Raw genomic sequence first — 22,970 nt, 5'->3', positions numbered from 1 at the left:
TGGAGACTGGGCTGAAAACCGCATTCTGGGAAGTCAAAAATCAAGGTAGGGAGAGGGGCTGTGGAATAGTTGTATGTTTACCACCCCTGGACAGCTGCCTGGCATCCTGGTCCCCTCAAGAGACAGTTGCAAATCAAGTATGCAGGGAACATCCTGACCCAAAGAGGACTCAGTAGGGGAAAGAGTTGTTGGCACCAACTGAGCAGCTGTGCTCTTAACCTTAGCCTGGTGCCAGCAATAGCCTGCATGACTAGAGAGCAGATCAGTGTCACAGATCAGGGACTTGTCTGACATGTTTCTTGGGAGCAGAAGACACTTGAATGTGCTCATGCACAGGACAGAGCCATACTGCAGCATATACAGAACACATCCCCACATCTGAAACCCGAGACAAGCTGAAGGAGGGACATCCAGGTCTGTCACTATGCACAAGCAATGAGTGCACACCTCTTGCCAGCAAAGACTGTACAGATGTCTACAGGTCAGACAGCCTGGAGGCACTGCTGTCAGGACCCCCAAAATCTGCCTGCTACAAAGCTGTACTGCTTCCAGAAGGCTGTGGACTTTTGCTTCAACCAAAGAGGCACTTCATCCACCTGGCAGGTCCTTAAAATAAGAGGGCAAGTTCTTTGAACTGTAGGATAACCCCAGTGGGTGAGCAAAAGTAGAAGGGAAACAACCTGTAGAATTGCCCCAAAAGCCAAGCAGCATGGAGTTGGGTCACAGGCTGGAAACCCTTGGTCATGTCCACACTCCCTCTCACCTGCCCAAATATTGTATAGTGTTGTGGTTCCACACTGCATATGGAGCAACATCTGGATCCACTGTGCCTGGCAAAACATCATCCAGAGGATCATGTACGTCTCTGTTCACATATGCAGTTCTGCAAGGTCCTTGTATATAAAAGGGCAGCAGAGACATCTTGCACTGCACCACAAGAGAGACAATAAGGCTGCTGGCCTAGGGAGCTGCCATGGCTCCAGGCAAATATGGGTAGCTGTGGAAGGTCAAAACCCCATACAGGAGTGTCAGTCCTGTGCGTCAATGCAGAGAAGAGAAACAACGCCCTGCACACCAAAATCTGAGGGCAGAGAAAGCCTGAGTTGCAACATTTTTTTGGCAACCTCTAGGAAATAAATTAGTCTCACTTCACTGCAAACACAGAGATTTACAAACACATTGTGAGACAGCTGATGAGTCTGGGAGCTGTGGCTGTACTGGAGAGAGGAGCTTGAGCTGTTCCAGACCCAAGGGTAGGCTCTGTTACTGCTTGGGACAGACATTCTCTGTGGCAGACGGGACAAGGAGACTGCTTGAAAGTTACAGGAGTTCAAAGCAGTTTGGCCATAGCTTTGGACATGGAGAAGTGTGAAACTAGCAAGCTGAGGGCAATGGTCCCTTAGAAGGAGGTGCCAACTTCATAGCAGAGAGGGACTGAGAGCACAGAGCCAAGAAGGGCAGCAGGGGGTGGGGGGCAGCAATGCCCTGAGGGATGAACATGGGACAGGTTTTTCCACCTTGTGCTTCGTTTGGGCTGAGTGCTGCTAGCAATCCTGTGATGCACCCAGCAAAAGCAAATGACCTTTCTCAGTGGAGTTTCATGTTTCAAGCACAGCTTGCTCCCAGAACACCAGTATTTACACAGCACTTACTGGTCTCAAAATAGAGCACTTAAAGCAACACTGGGGGGCTTTCCCACATCATCACAGTGCCATTTGTCACTGGACCTGTTGCACAGGGGACACAGTGAACTAGTAATTTGAATTCATATAGTCATCAGAAGAAAACATATTTTGCTGCACATGTAAGACCGAAGTTTATCTTGAATGCCAGAAAGCTTGACAGTGCTCAAATGACTAGTGTTGTTATGTCTTTTCTTGGACCAGGTAGGGGCAATTGCCTCTCCATTTCTGACTGGCATGGCTTTGGCTCCTTGCACATCCTGAGCACAGACACCAAAGCTCTTCTGGCACCCAAACTCTGCACAATGACTGCTGAGGATATTGTGTGCACAGCCTGGGCAGGAAGGCCCAGCATGGGCATGCTGGATAAAGTCTTGCCTTTTCAGACAGACTTTTTCCTGACCCTTCTGTTCCCTCATTAAAAGCAGATGATGATAGGTCAAGGCTGCATGGTGAACTGCCTAAGAGTTTTATGCCCTCTGACTCCCACAGATGCAGAAGGTGGAGTCTGCATTGCTGTTGCTAATGATAATTTGCAGTTCCCTACTGCAAAATGCAGCCCCTGTGCATGGGACATGTACAGAGCACAGAGTGGTGGTTGCTACACTGGTGGCTCCTGCTCTCAAGTTGCAGCTGCAAAGACAAACACAGTTATCTCTGTGCCTAGGAGAGAACCAGGCTTCAGATCTCTTGCCAGTCAAGTCTGAGCCAGTGTGTATCTGGACACAGCACTTTGCACACTTGCACAGCCCCAGCCAGCACATGGCAAGAGCACAGGCAGATATGCTTGGTGGAGGCAGAGGAGGTTTACTCTAGGAAGAGCACTCTTCCTTTGGGTGGGCATGGGCAATCCCCATTCTTCAAAAGGGATCCCCACATTGAGCTAGCAGAAAAACTGACTTGATTCTCTCTTTGATGTATTTCCTGCCCTTGGAGCAGCTCAGACCTTATAGACACTACCCTCCCCTGCCCCAGCATTGCCTTTTTGTGTGCCATGCCTGGAGCAAAGCTGGGGACAGGCAGCTCTGTGTGCTCCCAGCCACTGCAGCAGGGAGATGCTGACTCAGGCCTGCAGGTTGCCATGGAAACTGCAGTCATGCCTGAAATGCCATCATACTCCCTTCTGCAAACCAACCCCTGAGAGCCCGGGTAAAAGCCAGCAGTGGGCCTCCCCTGCCTGGGAGGCACAGCTCCAACCCACTGGCAGCAGCTGAAACTGCAAGGAGAGACTCACCCTGGCACTGCTGCCAGTAGGAGACAGTGAGAAGGCCCCATCCCTTCGGTCATCCCTCCTACCGGGCCCACACGGCCAGGCACAGCAGGAGGGCAAATGAGCTGGTCTGAGCTTCAGGAAGCCCTTTGTTTTGTTTCAGCTCCAGCCCCACCACAGGCTCTAGTACTGGGTTTCCCTGCTCCTTTGCCATAGCACATAGATGCCTCCTCCATGCAAAGACCCCTTCCCAATGGGAGCACAGTGCATTGTGGTCTCACGTCTCTGCTGTTCTTGTGTGCCCAACGAGGGGGATGTGTGTGGGAAAGATGCATACACTGGTTTACTTCACCATCGTTTGGGCAGAGACCTGGCATGGGGAACTGCTGTTTGGATGCAATGAAAAATTGGTTCCCTGTGGAAGGGATGCAGCCAAGAACCAGAGGACTCGTAGGATCTCTGGTCTTGGAGATACCGTAAACCAAATTGATAAGGCTCAGAACAACCTGACCTGATATTGGGGATAGCCTGCTTTGAGCAGGGGAGGTGTTAAGAGCACTGCAGATCTCACTTCCGATTTGTTCTTCTGACTCCCTGCTAATAGGAGCCAGCTGGTTATGTAAGTTTCTGAAGGACATGTTCTGTGGGAGATCCCCCTTCTCTAAATTCAGGACTGTAACTTGCACAGTACCCAGCTCCCTCCCTCCCACTGCCATGACTGAAGCCAAGGAGAAAAACTCAGGGCTGTTGGTCGACAAGCTGCTCTGCATGACCCAGCACATTTGCAACCCAGGAAGCCAACCGTGTCCTGGGCTGCATCAAAAGCAGCATGAACAGCAGGTCGAGGGACGTGGCTCTGCCCCTCTGCTCCACTTTGGTGAGACCCTACACGGAACACTGCAACCAGTCTGGGACCCCCAACATAAAAAGGACATGGACCTGTTGAAGCAACTCCAGAGCCAGGCCACTCAGCTGATTACAGGGCTGGAGCCCAAGCTGAGCCATCCTCATGCAGCACTCTCCACCCACATACTCCACCACAGGTCCACCTCATGCACCAGACCCACCTGGGGCCAGAGACCCAGCCCACCTCTCCACCCATCCTCCAGACTTGCTTAGCTACCACAGAATGTCTCTCCACACCAGCATTTCTTCCCACCATGTCTCCTAAGTTCCAGCTGTGCCCACCTGCAAAACACTCTGTCCCAACCCACAAGAGCTTCATTCCCCACCAGAAGCTGACTCCTCCCTGGTCTGCTCCTATTTAGGTCTCTCAATCCCAGGAATCCTATCGCAGTCTAAATCTAGGTTCCCAGGGATGGCCGAGCAGTTGGAGGTGCTGAGTGTAATTCATTACGCATGTTGATTATGCATTCCTGGTTGACTAATATCCCCAAAACTAAACACCCATCTGTGTTCACATTTAAGCATAGAAATGTTTTTCAGGCCTGGTGATAATAAAAGTTACTGATTTGCAATTGGGAGAACGAGAGGAAAACTGAGGAGAAGAAAAGGAGAGATAGTTCTTGTATAAGCAAATCTTTCTGTCATAAAAATGCCTGGATAGCTCTCGACTCCTCTTGTATCTGAGTGCAGATGTTGCTGATGCTCTGCTGTATTAGCTGTCCAAAATTTGTGCCTGGACCTGATTAAACTGAAATCCTTCTCTTAGAGCTTCTCCAAAGTATTCCATCTATGGTAATTTGAATGCACGAGAAAAATCTTTGCCATTCCGGCATTTTTGGACTAAGAATAATTACCTACAGAAAAGACTTCAGACCAAAGCTCTTATTCTAATACCAAAGACCCCTATCTTCCATCCCCCCACTGGGCTTGCTTGCAAATTGGAATAAACAAAAAACTGAAACAAAGGGGGAAATTTAATTACTATGTTTGCGAAATTTTTGTTGGAAAAGTAAAACAGTAAGGAGTTCCATTGTTAGCAAAGAAAAGGCTGCTTCTTTTGTAAGCAGCTTCCATGTGGTTGTTGGTTGCACATGAGTAAGTGATTATCCTGTTTCAATAACATCCAGGAAACTCTGAAAAAGCACCAGACATAATGCCATTGCAATGTCTTAACAAATCAAATTTCTAACCCCCGCTGTCAGAGTTACAGTATTGCTGGGACTACAGCACAAAATAAGGGCAGAGCTATAAAGATCCTCCTCTGGGGAAATAAGTAACTTTTGCTTGTGTTTAATGCCAGGGGCTGCTGTTGCACCAACAGCTTAGGGCAGAGAGTGCTCCAGCCATTTCAGCAACCCCCACTCCATTAACATGAGATGGTGTGATAGTAACAAACCCACCCAGCAGGAACCACTGATGGTATCGGCAAGAATAACACTGTGGAAACACGGTGTGGCCAAGGAGCCCAGGCCTCAGCAGCAGCAAAACAAGCCGAAGGACATCAGACAGTGCCAAACAACTTCCATTTTGTCTGAGAAAGGAACAGGCTGTGCTTTAAGACTCGTCCTAATCTCTACCTTACCAGCTTGCTGGGAGTGATGGCCCTGGGAGGAAGCAGAAGGGACGGTGCTGCTGGTACTCTGCACGCTGGCACAGCTCTCATGGCTGCCCCATTCAGGCAGTAAGTTATTCAGGCCTAAGTTATTCAGGCCATGCCAGCAAGCATGTTCACTCTGGTGCCTAACATATAGCAAGACATCTTGCCTGCTGTCTTCTGCCAGCATGCCTGTGCACTTCAGTCTCCCTGGTGGAACACTTGTTTTTCCACTGTTCTCACTACCTGTGACCTCAGCAGTTTTGTGGAAGGTTGTGAAGGGATCTTTCCTGAACTTTGCCAGCATCATTATCAATTTCTCCATAGTATAATGGATCATATTGAAGAGCTTTTCAGACTCACAGCTATACAACAGTCTCCAACATCCCTCCACTGGGCTGGCCACCGTCCTTCTTTTATGGCCCAGTGAGCAGTTTGCATTATGGACAATGAGAATTATTTTTGGGCCATGTTCAAGCTCATGTTCACAGTCACCTCCAAATCATATCAAGCAGCTCCACCGGTCACTTCTTAGCCTGAACCAATGCTTAGGGTTATCCCTGCCTCACCCCTGCGCACCAGGTGCCACTGACACTTCTACTTACTGGGCTTTGTAAACATCCTGATGTTCCAGTCTTCCTATTTAGAGATCTCCCTCTGGACTGAGGCTCTGCCTTTCACCATGTCAGCCTCTCCCTCATAATGAGGATTTCCAGCACTGTAAAAAACCAGAAAAAGAATATGTAAGTATACATCTACATATATATATATATATATATGTATGTGTGTGGAGAGAGAGAGCGAGCCATATAACATTCCTGTTTTCTAGAACTTAATCTTTTGTCTGCAGACATGCTGTTGAACTTCTGGTTTTTTATGTTCCCTGGCAAATGAAGACTTCCATTAAAAGCAATACAGAAATATCCAGTGATGTATTTCAAATTAATTTTATCCAAATGAGGATAAAACAGGAGCCAAAGTTTTCTTGAGGTTACTTCTTGCCAGTAACAAGTCTCTGGGACCATTACTGGATCCTCTGCCAACTCCATGGCCTCTCTGTGTTGGCATGGTGCTGTGACTTGGCCAACAACTCCAAAAGGCCCAAGGTGATCAAAGGTCTGATACTGGGTGGCAACCTGCCCTTTTGGTAAAGCCCTCCTGGGATGGCAAATAAAGAAGGCTTTGTACAGCCTTCTCACCACAACAGTACTACAGCTATGGAAAATCTGTTCTCAATAAATTCTTGTATAGAGGAACAAGCACTAAAGCTAAGTAAACCTGCAATTACAGCTGAATCCTGTGAAACTTTAGGTTGGAAGGGACCTCCAGAGGTGCCCAGCTCCAAAGCCCTGGTCACTATGCCACTCTGTATGTCACCCTGTGCTCAGCCCCATGCCCCAGCCATTCTGTGCACGTGAGAGCATGAGGAGGTGTGTGTACACTGTACCGCTTGAGGTGCACTGAGAGCTGCCCCGGGTACCTCCACTACCCCCCGGCCGTCTCCAGCCTCTGCCACCTCTAAGCTGAGGTGCTTCAGATCACTCATCCCTGGTTTGAGTGGAAGAGGATGAACTGGAGACCCCCAGAGGCTCAACCACAACCACCAGCACTGCTGGGGGTCTGAAACTATTCTGGTGAGACAAATTGGTAGTAAACAGCAGTGGCCGAAGGTGCTTTTACTAAGTTACTCAACGAAGCACAAAACACGGTTGTGGTACACAGCTGAAATCAAATCGCTAAGTACTGCCTACAGCATTTCACATTGCACAGATAAAAGAAAATCTTACTTAGGTGCAAATACCGGGAAAGTTTGTCTTTGTTCTGAGACACAGGTGCAAACTGACCCACCCTGCCAGCTGGCATTCACACCTTGGCTGAGAGGGATACTGCCGTCGAGGATGACAACTCAGAGACTGCTTTGCTTTTTCTGAATGTCAGGTAGCTGGCTTTTCTCCTCATGACAGGAGGAGCTGGGCTTCTTCCACTCGGCTTGGGGTTCTGACTATAAAAACTGTAAGAGAAGGGTTCCAGCAGACATTTCCAACACCCTCAGACTTTGACTTCAGCCCGCAAGAGGTGTGTGTGTGTGCTTCTCAGTGACAGGGACAGAATACTCAGGGATCTCATCCAGCCACCCTGGATGAGGTGAATTGATTTAATCTTGGCTGCCTCTGGCAAGAGCACATCTACAAATGATCTACAAATGTAGATCATTTAAAAAAACAAACAAGCCACTTGTAATTGGAGGATTATGTTTGTCTCCCACACTCTGGGTTTGTTATGGTTAGGCTACACACAAAGCAGCAAGAGGATACCAGCTCTGCCTCCACTGCCCAGCAGCCGTACAGGCTGCTGGAGTCTCTCTGTCCTGGTGGCTGTCCCTTCTGTCAGCCCATCCCTCTCTTGCAGTCTGGGAAAAAAGCCTGGTGAGTTTTCCCCCTGGCCAAGCTCCCACACAGATGGGTGAGAGGAGTTGTGATTGTTCTGCACTCACTCAACCTGGGAGAAAGCACCATTTTCCAGCTGGACACTGTTTGTTCTAAGGGACAGCAGCTGCTCGCCTGCACTGCACCCCTCAGGAAACACCCAGAGGCAGAGACATGGCCAAATGAAGGAGAGGCAACTCACACATTTTGAGGCACTGACACTGCTTTTGTTTGGAGTATCAGGGAGGAACAGGGGGAAGGGAGAGCTCTTGCTCCTGCAGCTGGTGCCTGAAATGTATGGTATGGAACCCCAGCCCTGCAAGTCTGGAACCCCGGCACAGACTCAGCTTTGCTGTGCTGTCAGACTGCTTGTTTTTGTCCAGAGCCAAGCCTCACACACGGGCAAAGGCACTTCACACCAGTCACAGAGCAGCGAGGCCACTGCTCCTGGAAGAGAAGACTGAGTGTCTTGCTGGTGTTGGTGATCCAAAGGCCTGGACTGAGACTGGGGCTAACCCTGAAGAAAGGTGGCTGCCTGCCAAGCCACAAACACCATTCCCTGTCACCTTCTTACTTCTACCACTCATGTTGCTGCATCTTGCCTCACTTTTAATGCATCCAAGAGCCCTGCCCAAGATTATGACTTGGAAGTATAACACAGCCTGCAAGTTAAATATACTCAATTCTATCTGACATCAACAGGGAGTGTTGTTACTCATAATTAGTCTCCAGTTACACAGAAATTACTCTTTTCACAGTTCTCCCTTGCAGTCCTTAAAAACAAAAGATAAATGTCTTGAATCAATTTTTGCCTGTGATTAACAGCTCTTTCAGCCTAATTTTTAATTTCACTTCTAACTTTGAAGGGGTTTTGACATAAGCCACATGTTAAAATTACTCCAATGGGTTGGAAGGTCCAGCTTCGGAAATAAATCTGTAATGTGGTCTCCCCCTCTAAGATGATACAGCCAAAGTACACCATGCCACATTTTGCTTTCAGGAGGCCTCCTCTGCTCTGTATGCACCCAAGTGAATGCCTGGCTGTACTCGTGTCACAAGTTGTTTCAGGATTTCAAAAACCGTGCAGATCAGAAGCACTGGCATTTTCCCCAGGCTGGGAGGAGAAGCTGACCTGAGGCTAGCTGGGGATGCTAGCACCACATTGTGTAGGTTGGTTTCCTGCTGTTTGCAGGGAGGAGCATGGGGGAGATTCAGCGCAGCTTGCAGATGGCAGGCACTTGCTGGAGTTCCCAAGGTGCCAAAGCCAGAAGTCAGAGGGCTGAGATGAAGCTGGTGGGCAGTCTGATCATGGGCCCTTTACATGCTGCTGCAGACCACCATGCAGGCACATGTGAGGAGCACCAGGGAAGCTGGAGACTCCCTATCACCAGCTGTTGACTCAAAACAGAGCTCAGCCCTCCCCACAGCTGTGGGGTAGGCTTGGTCTGAAACAGGATATGAAACCTCCAGCCTAAGGACTGCAGGTGGCCACTGAATGTAGGTGTAGGAAATATCTGACCACACTTGGGCCATCCTTTCACCTCTCAAAAGCAGAAGTAAGAATGACTCCAGCTCTTACTACACTCTGTGCAAGTCACCTTTTGCTGCAAGGCCACCTTCCAGGGAAATAGTAGTTCCTACAGCTCACCTTAGATCCCCAGCCAAGAGAGGAGGAAATCCCCGTCAGTTCTCAGGACCCTTCTGAACCCACTGCACATATGTCTGGAGGATTACATAGGAGGAGAGATCCCAAGGAGAGATAAGAAAAAGCCCATAGCTAATATCAACTGGGAATGGTCACTGTGTTTCAGGAGAAAGGCCTGTCATCTCCTGTGATTTCAACAGGCTGGAGGAATGGGCCAGAAGCAACCTTGTGAAGCTAAGCACAGGAGAGATGATTCTTTCTCACCACTTAGTGCTGCTGAAGACTCATCTCCATACTGCATCCAGTTTAGGCCTCTCCAGTACAAGGAAGACACGGACAAACTGAAGAGAGTCCAGTAGTGACCACCTTCATATGGCACAGGGCATATGAAGAGACATTGAAGGAACTGGGCTTCTCCAGCACGGAGAAGTGACAACTGGAGAGTTCTCGCAGGGGTCACCCACTTCCCGAATTGTGGTCATGGAAAAAACAGAGCCAGACTCTTCTCAGAGGCAGACAAGGACAAGACATGGGGCAATAGATACATGCTGTAAGACAGGACATTCCAGCTGGGCATGAAAAAATTCCTGCACTGAGGGTGGTGCAACTCAGAGAACAGATCTCTGTCCTTGGAAGTATGCAGAATTCGACATGGCCCAACACAATCTGATCTAGCTTTGGACTAGGGGGTTGGACTGGAGACCTACAGGGATGCCTTCTTACCAAGACTTCCTGGCAATTCTGTGTTACAGTGGGAGAGAGGGAATACGTCTGCCTTCCTTTGGAGGTTTTTGGCTTCCCTCTGCTCTAAAACATCCCTAGTGTCCAGGACAGACCTGAGACACTACATGCCTCTCCCTCACCATGCCTGGGCTGCTTTCCTCCTCATGCAGCATTAATATGGCAGCGAGGACTTTTGGTGTGGTTTTTTTCATGGCCTGGCAATGGCTGGAAGGTGTGTGTCCCTGCAGGCTGGCCTGGAAAGAAGGTCTGAAAACACAGAGCTGCGCTGGAGCTGGCACCACTGTACTGCATGGTGCTGTGCACTTCCGAAAGCTGGCCCAGGAAATAACACAGCTGCTGCAACTCAGAGCCCTCTAACGTGCTCTTGGTGATCTTCTCTGCTACCTTTTGAGAAGTATTTGTGTTTGTACGTCTGCAGCTTTACTGATGCAGAGCAGTGACCGAGCAGCCAGGGGAATGAGACAAGGGTGGAAAATGACTGCAGGCATGTATTAAAGTTTTCGGCTTGTCCAGCTGAAAGAGATTTCTGCCAAACGATTTTATAAGGAATGAGGCATTTTGCAGGAAAAGCAGGGCCTCTCCTCTCATTTCCTTTCTCTTCTTCTCTATGAACTTCAAAGAAAAGAGGGGTCAAAACAGAGGCCAGGCAACTGAAACCGAGTTCCTGAGCCCTAAAGCCTAATTAGTCCAAGATACATTTCATTGGGTATCTTTCTGAGACTGGCCTAAATTGCCCGTCCTCCCTGCTGTGCTGCTGAGGGTCAAATAAAGCCAGAGTGTGGTCCACAGTTTGCGGAGCCCCAGCAGCATCAGAGCTCTTGCAAGAGTGGGGGTGGGGTCTCCACCCAAGTCCCACTTCTGACAAGGCCCTCCCAGCCCCCACAAGCTTTCTGTGGCCACAGCTAAACCCGCTTCTCCAGGAGAGGGATCAGTCCACCTCCCTGGTGCGTTGTCCCAGGGCTGATAGTGACCGCAGCCCACTAACATCCCCCACAGCTGTGTGGCTGCTGCCCCTCATTGCTTCAGCCGAGGCTATCAAAGAGCCTTCAGCCATTTGGAATTGCCCTTCAGCAGTTTTAGGCTGATGTTAAAGCCCCTCCTGCCTCACCTCCTCCAAGCAAGCTGCCAAGCTCCTGCCAGCTCGGCCTGCAGGCCACGTGCCCCATGCTCTTTCCTGCCTTGCAGTTGTTTGCTAGTCCCCCCTCCAGCTTCTCCACATCCTTCCCAGACGGATACCCAGAAAAAGGGATAGTTATGTCCCTTTATGTGTCTCCTCACATGGCCCAGCATGTGGTCTGCCTCACCCGAAATGACAAACAAAGTCGGTTTTGCGCAGGTTTAACAACTCTCTGGAACCACACCCCGATTTCAAATCACAGTGTCTCTGCAAGACACTGCTCTTGGGGTGGTTTTTTTATTAATTTCTTTTTTTAGGGGGGCCCACGAAAAGTATTCTCAAGAACAGAGAAACAGAAACCACACAGGCTGTTTCCCTTGCACAGCATCTCTCAAGAGGCCGGCCTCAGAGGCGTGCATCTTATTTTGAGACTACAGTAAATGCACTTTGATGGAAGGATTTGTTTCCGGCCTTGTGGTCTGAAAGCTGAGAAAAGCAAAACTCCCAATGCAGGTCACTAGAGTAATTCCAAGAGCAGGGAAAGGGCGTCATTGTCACTGTAAGGTTATGTGGCCTCCTGGTGCCATAGCACAGCTCTGGAACATAGGACTGGACAGGCTGTCTTGTGAGGCAGCTGACAGTGGCACATGAAGGCAGATGGTTGTCTGGCAGGGAACGTGGTGATGTCCTCATGGATGTGGGGTGGGCTGTGATTCTTCACTCCATGGATCCTGCTCCCCAGCCACTGCAGATTGGTGACCTGGTCAACATAAGGCACGGCTCACTCCTGGCTTGGTGCTCAAGCTGCTCTCACACGAATCTGAAAAATATTTTATTAAATATTTCATTAGATTTTTTGCCAGGAAAAAAGGTAAACTTATTCCCTTAAAAATAAAAAGTTTTGATTCCAAGGCACTTGCTCAGCTTCCGTTTAAAGAGTGGGTCTGTGACTGATGAGGCTTAGATTCAGCTCCAGTGTACTGCAGATACCTGTGCTGCCTAACTGCAGCAAGATTGTTTATCTGTCTTTGCATCCATTTCCCAGTGGAGCCAAAATATAAAATGGAAACCTTTCCTTCCCTTATGTAATGCTCTGCTAGAGCTGGCATCCTGTGAGTGTTGGCTAGAAGGATCTCTGGAGGTCTCCAGTCTCCAGACACTGGACTGCTGCCAGCACCAGATTAGATTGGCCGTAACTGTGTCTAGCCACAAAGTTGAAGTCTGCTTCTCATGTGCTTGCACAGCACTTGGATTGAGTTCATGGAAAGCACAGGAAGATTTACCTGGAGTCTCCACCTCCCTCTCTGCATCTCTTTGAGAAGGAAGGCCAGAGAGGGTATATAAATCAACATCCATCCAGTCTGTTAGCATCCTTACCTCTCAGAAAAATACCATCCTGAGGACTGGGATGGTTCAGGACCAGGTAGCCTGACTGTTTGGTTTTTTCTGCTAGAGGCCAGTAACACTGCAGGGAGGGCAGGCAAGAGAGCACCAGCTGAATTTACTGAGGAATTGAGCCAGATTCCTGTGTGCTGCCAGCACAAAAATAGCTGCCATCTTTGGATTTTATGGCTTTGCTTTGTTACAGTCTGGATCAGACTTGTTTTCAGAACAACCTTCAGCCCACATAAATACACCTGTCATTGAAAACAAATTTGCCTGGAATAATTTAACCAATACTTTCCTGCAGTAATCCCTGCACCTCTGTACGAGCAGTTAAACAAACTAGTTGGGATCACGCAGAGGAAACAACAGCATACAAAATGTTAGCCGTGTGCCTCACTCACTATTTTTTCAGCTTCATGCTATTGGATTACTTTCTTAAGTGCTCTGGGGACAGAGACAGTGAAGAACAGCTTTCCTTGGCAGTTTCTCACACACGGCTCTATTTTCCATGGCTCATCCAGCAAAATGTACACGCCTAAAAAAAACAGCAAGAAACAAGCCCATCCAAGAGGGGACGAGTACTGTGGATTTCACACCCCCACGCCCTGGCAGTCTAGCACTGGTATCGGGGCATTTTCTGGGAGCAGGTGACAAGTGTGCCATGCCAGGGAAACGCGAGCAGCAAGATCCTCAGTGCTGCCCAGGGAGCGAGGAGCTCCTTTCCTGACAAGGCCACCTAACATGCAGACAGGCATCTTACATGCAGCCAGGAAAGACACAGTCAGTTTTATCCATCCTGTAGCATTAACCAGGGCTTCAAGACTTCTGGCCTCAGTCGGAGTCCAGCAGCACGATGGACTGCCACAGCCACCCTGTGTGTGTTTAAAGGACAGTTGTCTTCTCATGCCCCTCCCCGTGCCACTGGAGGGCTCTGCCTGGTAGAGCAGTTATTTTTCTAATTCTTAGTCCATAAATAAAGGAAGTAAGTCATGCTATTAATTTCCTTACTCGTGAGATATTACTTTGTGTACTGTCATTCTTTCATACATGACCACACTCTTGAAATGCAAAGCTCACAATGGCTTATTAAGACTTGCAAGCTGCAAGTAATACCCCTGACTTGCACCTGCAAACCTGCATGTGCAAAGCAGCAGGAGGACAAGGAACTGTTCCATGTCCATGCCAGGATGCATGACCTGCAGCCCGACATGTCTGTGTCACCACAGGGAATCCTCTGAGATCCCAATGAACGAAAGACAGAGGGTGCAATCACAGAATCAATTAGACTGGAAAAGACCTCTCAGATCTCTTGAGTCCAACCTGTGACTGAACACCACCATGTCCACTAGACCACGGCACTAAGTGCCATGTCCAGTCTTTCCTTAAACACCTCCAAGGACGGTGACTCCACCACCTCCCTGGGCAGTCCATCCCAATATCTGATCACCTTTTCTGTGAAATTCCTCCTGATGTCCAAACTAAACCTCCCCTGATGCAGCCTGGGGCTCTGTCCTCTCATCATGTCACTAGTTACCTGGGAGAAGAGACTGACCCTCACCTGGCTTTAACCTCCTTCCAGGTAGTTCTAGAGAACAGTAAGGTCACCCCTGAGCAACATTTTCTCCCACCTGCCTCAGCTGCTCCCCATAGGATTTGTGCTCCAGACCCTTCCCCAGCTCTGTTGTCCTTCTCTGGACCTGCTCCAGCACCCCAAAGTCCCTCCTGAACGGAGGGGCCCAGACCTGGACACAGAACTCGAGGTGCGGCCTCACGGGGGCCAAGAACAGGGGGCAATCCTTGCCCTGGCCCCGGCGGCCACAGTATTCCTGGTACAGGCCAGGATGCCACTGGCCTTCTGGCCCATCTGGGCACGCTGCTGGCTGATGTTCAGCCGGCTGGCGCTGTGCTGCAGCTCAGTGGATGGAGCCGCACCGCCCGCGTTCCCGGACCGTGTCCCGGCCCCGACGGCCGCGCCGGGAACCCCGCCGCCGTGCCGCCACGTGGCCGCCAGGGGGCGCCAGAGCCGCGCCACAGCTAGGGGGCTGTCCGCGCGCGGGCCCCGCCCCGCCAAGTGATGTCATCGGCGTCGGGCGTGACGTGGCGGCCCCCGCGGGGCTGAAGTGGAAGGTCTGGCGGAAGTGACGTTAGGACGCCTGGCAGAAGTGACGTTAGGACGTCTGGCGGAAGTGCTGGCAGAAGGCCTTGCGCGGCGGCGGCGGCGGCAGCAGCAGCAGCAGCAGCAGCAGCAGCAGCAGCAGCAGCAGTAGTAGCAGTAGTAGTAGTAGTAGCAGCGGCGGCGGCGGTAACGACAGTATCGGCGTTAGCGGTAGCGGCAGCAGCGGCAGCAGCGGCAGCAGCGGCTCAAGATGTCGATTGAAATCGAGTCCTCCGAGTACGTGTGGCGGCGAAGAGGGGGGGGGCAGCGGTGCGGGCAGGGGGGGGCGGCGGCGCGGGGAGGGGGGGGCGGTGGCGCGGGGCGCAAGGGGGGTTGGCGGCCGCGGCCACGGCCTCGGCGGCCACGTGTGCGCCATGCCCGGTCTGAGCGCTCGCTGTGCAGTTCCCCACAGCGTGATCCGTGGCGGCGAGGAGGGGAGGAAGGAGCAGCGGCGCGGGGAGGGGGGGGCGGTGGCGCGGGGCGCAAGGGGGGTTGGCGGCCGCGGCCTCGGCGGCCCCGTGTGCGCCATGCCCCGTCTGAGCGCTCGCTGTGCCGTTCCCCACAGCGTGATCCGGCTCATCATGCAGTACCTGAAGGAGAACAGCCTCCACCGGGCGCTCGCCACCCTGCAGGAGGAGACCACGGTGTCCCTCAACACCGTGGACAGTATCGAGAGCTTCGTGGCGGACATCAACAGCGGGCACTGGGACACGGTGCTGCAGGCCATACAGTCGCTGAAGCTGCCTGACAAGACCCTTATTGACCTCTACGAGCAGGTGAGTGAGCACGGGGCTCGTACAGGCTCTTCAGTCTGCATGGGAGTCTCTGTGGTGTTCTCCATGCTAATGCAGACCTGTCTCTTGGTGCAGGTTGTACTGGAGCTGATCGAGCTCCGGGAACTGGGGGCTGCCAGGTCCCTGCTGAGGCAGACAGATCCCATGATCATGCTGAAACAAACCCAGCCTGAGCGCTACATCCACCTGGAAAACCTTCTGGCTAGGTCCTACTTTGATCCTCGTGAGGTATGTTGTGCTCTCTTAGAGACTTCTGCTCTCCTGCATGACCCCCAGCATCAGCCCAAGTCGCTGATGGCTCAGGGAGTCTCTTTTCCTTATCTCTGGAAGTGAGAACCTGCAGTTTCCCAGTTTGAAAATTTTATATGTTTTATGAAGTGTTAAGGAAATGGTGCTTGGCACTTGATTATGAGACAGCACCAGAGCAGTGGGAGTTCAGGGGTGTATACATGTGTCCTGCCACAGGATGACATCTTTACTTTGCTTTTTCTATTTTGTGTAGGACAGCAGAAAAAAAGGCACCTTGTGCCAACAAAAATACTACTGTATAGTAGCAAGGCATTATTTCTTACTGGTTATTTCAGTCTGATGATGTCAGTCTGACATTTTTGGTGAAGGCCTGTTAGGTTATTGGCTAACTGGGTTAGTGGATTGATCCTGGAGGTCGTTTCCAACCCTGAGAATTCTATGATTCCATAGCCCAAGTGTTTCAAGGGTGGGTATTAAAGAGAAGAGAGTTTTGGAGGTCTAGTAGAAAATTGATATGGAAGGGGCTTTGATTCAGAGCAACAGAGGTTTTTGCGGAAAAAAATAATTATGCTTTGGAATAATCACCTCATAAAAATAACTTCTCTCTAGGCATACCCAGATGGGAGCAGCAAAGAGAAGCGGAGAGCTGCTATTGCACAAGCTTTGGCTGGAGAAGTCAGTGTGGTACCTCCATCCCGTCTCATGGCACTGTTGGGGCAGGTAAGTCTTGGAAAAGTATTTCAGTAGCTGTGTCAGCTTCCTTAGATCTCTGCTGCAGAAAACTAGCTATGGTGTAGTTGAGTTTCCAGCTCTGTAAAAGTAAGGCTCAGATGTTACGCATTTACATGTAGTAAATTTAAATGTGGTAAATAGTTAAAAATTAATTTTTTTCCATGTCACAAGGATTTAGCTGTTGTAGGAAAAGTCATCACTCCAACAGTAGATTTCTTCCAACAGAATAAATATTCAGCACATAGAATGCACTTTGAAAATAACATTCTATAACACACATTGTTCCTGTTGTGCTTTCAGCCCATTTTTGGTTCTCAGAATGTTTTTGTTGATACCGTGTGCAGACAGTATTTCATATATGGTATGCCTGTGTTAACTGATACCTAATGCTGATGTCTTTCAACTCCTTTAAAGGCACTGAAATGGCAGCAGCATCAGGGCCTGCTTCCTCCTGGTATGACAATTGACTTGTTCAGAGGCAAAGCAGCTGTGAAAGATGTAGAAGAAGAAAAGTTCCCCACACAGCTGAGCAGGCATATTAAGGTGATGTATTTGCTTTTATGTATGTTACTGCTGCTTGTTCCTTCCTGTGCTTTATGTTGGGAGATAAGGGTAAATCTTCTGAATTCTTTTATTCTTTTTGTTGTAAGTCATCTCCCCCCTCCTTTTCCCCTCCCCCTTTCTACTCCATGCTTTATCTCATCGGGAGACTTTTCTTCATGAGAGTCTGAGATAAGGTCTTTTAACAGGATTGAATGCTTATGGTATTTGTGGTTAAGATAAATGTGCTGTTTCTTTGGCTTCACAGTTCAGAATCAATCAGTTTCCAGAAGTTTGCATAGTCTCCTTTTTTGTCTGTGCAAGGAAATACTTGTATCTTAAAATGTTTTTTAGAAGCCACGAGTCAGAACTTGTGAAATGAATTTGTGGTGTTCAGTAAAAGCTTTATTAGAACTTGTTTTGTTTACCAGTGCTGATCTTGTATTTTTAGTTTGATTAGTGAAGACTTTTTTTTCTATATTCAGTTGTCATGGTCAGTTCTATTTAAAAACTTGGAAATTTAAAAATTGGATTTAAAAAAATATCAAACATTCCCTGTAAAAATTACACCGAAGAAACATCACTCGAAGTGAAGCAACTTGTACTAAGCAGCATTAAATTTGTGAGTGCATACCTGTACAAAATACCGCATTTTTACCATCAAAATGAGACTACAGTTTTGTTTTAATGAGTTGTTCCTTTTAAGTTGCTTATCAAGTTTTGCTTATATTCTTCTATAAAACAGTTTGGGCAGAAGTCGCACGTGGAGTGTGCTCGGTTTTCTCCAGATGGACAGTACCTGGTTACTGGCTCTGTTGATGGCTTCATTGAAGTGTGGAACTTCACTACTGGGAAGATTAGGAAGGTAAGTTACTCCTTATTTCACACGAATGGTTCATTTGTCAGAGCACCTGAATTTATTCTTTGAGATTTTGTTTATTTTCATTTGTCAGGGAATTTGAACCTGAGAAGGTTGTCTGCTTAGGCGATTCGCATATCAGTCTGGAACATTTACATGGGTTTAACTGTTTGGTCTGTCACAGATTTCCCTCTGTGATAAATTTTTTTACTTCTCTGCATCATTGTTGTTGCCTTTGAATCCTGCATTACAAAGCTGTGAAGTCTGTTTGACTATAGATTATAAAACGTAACTGTAAGTTAAAACTGCTGTACTTTTGTACTTTGCCTTAAAATAGATATCTTCTGCTTTTGTTTAGGATCTGAAGTACCAGGCACAAGATAACTTTATGATGATGGATGATGCAGTGCTGTGCATGTGCTTCAGCAGAGATACAGAAATGCTAGCAACTGGAGCACAGGATGGAAAGATCAAGGTACAAATCTTTTTGTACTGTATATTGGGAGAGACGGTGACCAAAAAGATTACTTTGCAATTGCAGGAACGTTGCCATCCCATATAAAAATAAATGAAGTTTAGCATGGCTCAGAAACAGATATGTGTATTGGCTTTGGTGTTTAAGCTTCTGTGACCTCATAGCAGAGTAACCACTTTTATTTCATTTTCTCTTTTCCTCTTCAGGTGTGGAAAATCCAAAGTGGTCAGTGCCTGAGAAGATTTGAACGAGCACACAGTAAAGGTGTTACATGCCTCAGTTTCTCTAAAGACAGCAGCCAGATTCTTAGTGCTTCTTTTGATCAGACAATCAGGTAAATAAACTGAGAAAGTGTGAGCTACAGTGGGGGAGAAATGAAAACAGAATTGTTACTGAGTGGAATTTACTCACTGGTTTGCACCTGTGTTTTCTGACAGGATTCATGGTTTAAAATCTGGGAAAACTTTAAAGGAATTCCGTGGTCATTCCTCCTTTGTCAATGAAGCTACTTTTACCCAGGATGGCCACTACATTATCAGCGCCTCCTCTGACGGCACAGTGAAGGTAAGGTAGCATTTACCCTTTGTGAATAACACATTCAGACTCTTGCTTTCTTCTAGCTGATTTGTTATAGTTGCTGCAGAGTGAGTCTGCTTGTGACCTTCACTCTAGATTTGTGTGAGAACTGATGGCATCTCATGCTGTGCTTACATTCTGTTGCAGAGCCCGTCTCTGCTGCATTTGTGAAAGGGGGACAAAAGTGCAGGACTTACCTGCCTGTTCTGCTTTATTCTAGACATAGAGTTGACTGTGACACCTCTTGTCCTAGGACCTGGGGATTCCCTTCTCTGGAATAGTTGTATTTTCTTACTGTGTTGGTCACCTGTTTGTTTCTTGTTGCTTAGGAGCCCTTTGCTGTGTAAGCTGGGTAATTTGACATCAATGAAGCTGATGACAGGTCTGGCTTTTAGTCTAAGGAAAGAGTGAAACTGCACAGTGTGTAGTAGTTAGAGCAGTAAAGCATTACTGCATAGAGGGTATTACTCACTTATTTGGTTAATGTAGTTGTTTCTATATTTATTAAGTAGAGCATCGATGTAGTGCACTGAGGGTGGGCAAACAGATCCTGTTCATAGATGTGCCCGGGAAACTGTGATAGATTTGCTCGTATCAAATGGAATGTTACTTCAGACTGGCACCCTTTGCTTGACTGCCCCAGTCATGGGAATAGTGTAAGAAGGTGGTTTCTTTTGATTGTGCTAGTAGGTAAAGAGCAAAAATATTTCACAGATGATGAAGGACATTTTAAATATTAAACAGGTAGTTCCGTTTCCTGTTTCTAAACAGCTGGTGTTGAGCCTGAGGCAGCTGTAAGCTGGGATAGCTGGGATAGTAATAGCAGTGAGGCTTTGCTTTGCTTTGTCTGCAGTTTTCATGTCAGTCTTGTGTAATGCAGATTGCATGTGCAGAGGTTACACATATATTCACAGATACCAGCTAAATGCAGAAAGGATGTCTGGACTCACCCCTTAAGGAATATGCTTAAAGTAAGGGAGCCAGGTAGAATTTGGGTAATGGAAATTCACCTACAGTTCAGTTGTAGTGAAGTTAGTCATAGTGTTCACACTTCATAATAGATATGATAACTTTCTCAAATTCTGCATTAAACTATAACTTTTGGAATTCATATTTCCCTCCAGGAGCCTTAAAAATTCTGAATTCTGTATCAGCTCATTCTTGTTTTAATTTTTTAAAGCTAATTGGTTTTATGTTTGTTTTTAAAACTAGGTTTGGAATGTGAAGACAACAGAGTGCTCAAACACCTTCAAGTCTCTTGGCAGCACTGCTGGGACAGACATTACTGTGAACGGTGTCATTCTGCTGCCTAAAAACCCAGAACACTTCGTTGTTTGCAACAGATCGAATACAGTTGTCATCATGAATATGCAAGGACAAGTATGTGATCTTACTGGCATCCTTTAAAGTTTCCCTGTCATTTCTAGAATGTAGAAAACCCTGGTTAATAGCCTAGTGTTGGGTTAAGCCTGATTTCTCTGGTTTGCTTTCTGGACAAACTATTCTGTACTCAGAATGCAGAAAGCACTTTTAGCTGTGGAGAGATCTTGTGTTCTAAGCAGACCTAGTACTGCTTAAATATTTATTTGCCCTGAATAGAGTAATGGTGCTGCTGTTTAATCCTGGCAATTATTTCTTTACAGATTGTAAGAAGCTTTAGCTCTGGTAAGAGAGAAGGTGGTGACTTCGTCTGCTGTGCACTTTCACCTCGCGGTGAATGGATCTACTGTGTTGGTGAAGATTTTGTGCTTTACTGCTTCAGCACAGTGACCGGCAAGCTGGAGAGAACTCTGACGGTAAGTTTTTAGCTTTGAACTTTTGCAGAATTTAAACACAAGGAGGATGTAACTATTCACCATGACTTCCATAAAGAGTAGTCTCAGACCAAGGAAACAGCCGCAGTTGGTAACAAACATATTGCAGAACATTTGGCTGTAGAATGTGTTTGGTTTTGTAGAACCGTTTGATTGTAAAAGTTAGAAAAGTATTTACCCACCAAGCCAGGAGTGAATTGGGTCAAACCTATTTGAATGAGAGCATGTCTTGTCCTGGGCTCCAGCTGGGGGAGGATCTGACCAGGCTGTCAGATATAAAGCTGTCAGGCTTAAATTTGGCTTGGATTGAACTAAAAAGGAATACCAGATTGAATGTCTGAATTTGACAAGGAACACTTAAATTTTGTGGATTTCTGTGGATGTAAGCTTTCACTGAACCTTCCCTTGCCCAGCAAAAAGTAACTGCCATGTCACAAAAATTGTTGTGACTGGAATTTGCTGTTGGGGGGTATGTTAAAACTCAGTCCAGCTTTCCTCTAGTTCTTGTTTGAAGACAATATTTGCCTCGAATCTGCTAAAGGAAGACTCTTTTGACGCATCTTTCTGCTTATTCTCTAGGTTCATGAAAAGGATGTCATTGGCATTGCTCATCACCCCCACCAGAACCTGATTGCCACTTACAGTGAAGATGGCCTCCTCAAGCTCTGGAAGCCATAGATGGATGTCACAGCCAGCTCTGAAGCGTGCCTGTTTAGTCGCGGGTTATTGGTGTTTGTGCTTTAACAAGATCTAAATGTGCAGAGTATGATACTTGCTCAATTTTTAGTTAGGGTTTCCAGAGAAATGCTTAAATACACCATTGCTTAATTTCATATACTTATTTTTATCAGAGTAGTAAAAGTGACTTTGGTGAGAGTGCTTTTGTGTCTCCTGAAGTCTGTACTCTTCCTACAATGTTTGTAAAAGTTGAATGAGCCAGGAAGTAGGCACACTTATGAGTGGTTGCTGACTTCCTAAAATACAGCAAAATGTATTGTGGTTTGTTTTGGTTTTTTTTTTAATTTGAGTGAAATGTGGAGTGGGAAAGCTGTTTCTTTCACACTGCTGAAACAAGCATAGTTTTTCTGGAATGCACATGAGGCCACACTTCAGCTTGAAGGCAAGGCCATTTCTAGTTCATTGGGTTTTGCTGTGTTCAATTTTCACTATAATTTTTCCAATTATATTGGAAAGTAGTGTCACACAGCTTCCTCAGAATGAAACTATGCTTTCCCATCTGCCAGCATTTCCTAGTGTAAACTATAAACTGCCTGATCTGGCAGGTTTTTTTTTTTCTTTTGTTTTATTTCACTTCTAGATTAAAAGTTATAAGTACTCTCTTCCTGTAAGTGCAAAATGTCTTCAGACCAGTTGTAACTGAAACAGGCTTTAGGGGATCAATATTTTAAAATGTGCAAAAGTTGGTTTACATAGGCTGAGTTCCTAGTGCTATGATAATGCTTTTAATAATTATTTGTAAGATTTTCTTTTTTTCAATTTCATATGCCTGTGGACCTAGTCAAAGTGATACTTAGGTCCCACAGATAAAAAGACACTTTCAGGTTCTTCATATGCTCAGTTTGGAGCAAATGATTTTATGATTTGAGATCCTGTCTAATGCACACTGTTGTGAGTGAGCACCAGAATCTGACCATGTCTTTTCTACGATGCAGAAGATGAGGTTTCTCCTGTAACGATGAGTGAAACGCTTGTAGCTGTGAATCTGCTGTGCTGTGTTCTGTCCTCATCTCTTGTAGAATGCTTTCCTGCCACAGTAATCTTTCAAACAGTGATGATTTCTCTTTGATTAAATAAATTAGTTCCAATTCAAGTGTTTTGTCTGTGTCTATAATGGTCCAGGGAATGCAGAAAAAGTTCAGCTGGAATTTTCACATAGCATTGCTTGTTCAGTGCACTAATTACACTGTAGTGTTTAGTTCTCTGTTTAGCTGTGATGTTTTAATTCCCAAGTTGTTTTTTTACTTCTTTAAATACATCAATAGAGGGTTTTTTTAGATAGCAAAAAGTGATTATTTTTCCTGCCTGAAAAGACAGAAATATCTGAC

At 47.2% G+C, this 22,970-nt stretch overlaps 1 protein-coding gene and 2 long non-coding RNA genes across 3 annotated transcripts; 1 reads left to right on the top strand and 2 right to left on the bottom strand.

The window, feature by feature from the left end:
- Positions 1 to 4,767: 4,767 nt before the first annotated feature.
- Positions 4,768 to 6,137, bottom strand: LOC135407027 (uncharacterized). Its single transcript, XR_010426649.1, has 2 exons — positions 5,381 to 6,137; positions 4,768 to 4,931 (listed from the first exon to the last, which is right to left on the bottom strand). It is a non-coding gene; the product is annotated as an uncharacterized LOC135407027 (long non-coding RNA).
- A 5,407-nt stretch (positions 6,138 to 11,544) lies between these two features.
- Positions 11,545 to 14,859, bottom strand: LOC135407161 (uncharacterized). Its single transcript, XR_010426739.1, has 3 exons — positions 14,512 to 14,859; positions 13,112 to 13,245; positions 11,545 to 12,144 (listed from the first exon to the last, which is right to left on the bottom strand). It is a non-coding gene; the product is annotated as an uncharacterized LOC135407161 (long non-coding RNA).
- A 15-nt stretch (positions 14,860 to 14,874) lies between these two features.
- SMU1 (SMU1 DNA replication regulator and spliceosomal factor) lies at positions 14,875 to 22,735 on the top strand. The gene is made up of 12 exons (XM_064641977.1): positions 14,875 to 15,102; positions 15,431 to 15,641; positions 15,735 to 15,887; positions 16,518 to 16,628; positions 17,055 to 17,183; positions 17,926 to 18,045; positions 18,398 to 18,514; positions 18,721 to 18,848; positions 18,952 to 19,078; positions 20,303 to 20,470; positions 20,734 to 20,886; positions 21,484 to 22,735. Exons 1-12 carry the CDS (start codon positions 15,077 to 15,079, stop codon positions 21,580 to 21,582), a joined length of 1,542 nt encoding a protein of 513 aa, XP_064498047.1. The 5' UTR covers positions 14,875 to 15,076; the 3' UTR covers positions 21,583 to 22,735.
- Positions 22,736 to 22,970: the final 235 nt, after the last annotated feature.

The sequence above is a fragment of the Pseudopipra pipra genome, chromosome Z (genome assembly GCF_036250125.1).
Source record: "Pseudopipra pipra isolate bDixPip1 chromosome Z, bDixPip1.hap1, whole genome shotgun sequence".
Taxonomy (NCBI): Eukaryota; Metazoa; Chordata; class Aves; order Passeriformes; family Pipridae; genus Pseudopipra; species Pseudopipra pipra.
The sequence above is the reverse complement of the archived record's forward strand: the minus strand, read 5'-3'. Positions and strand labels throughout refer to the sequence as shown.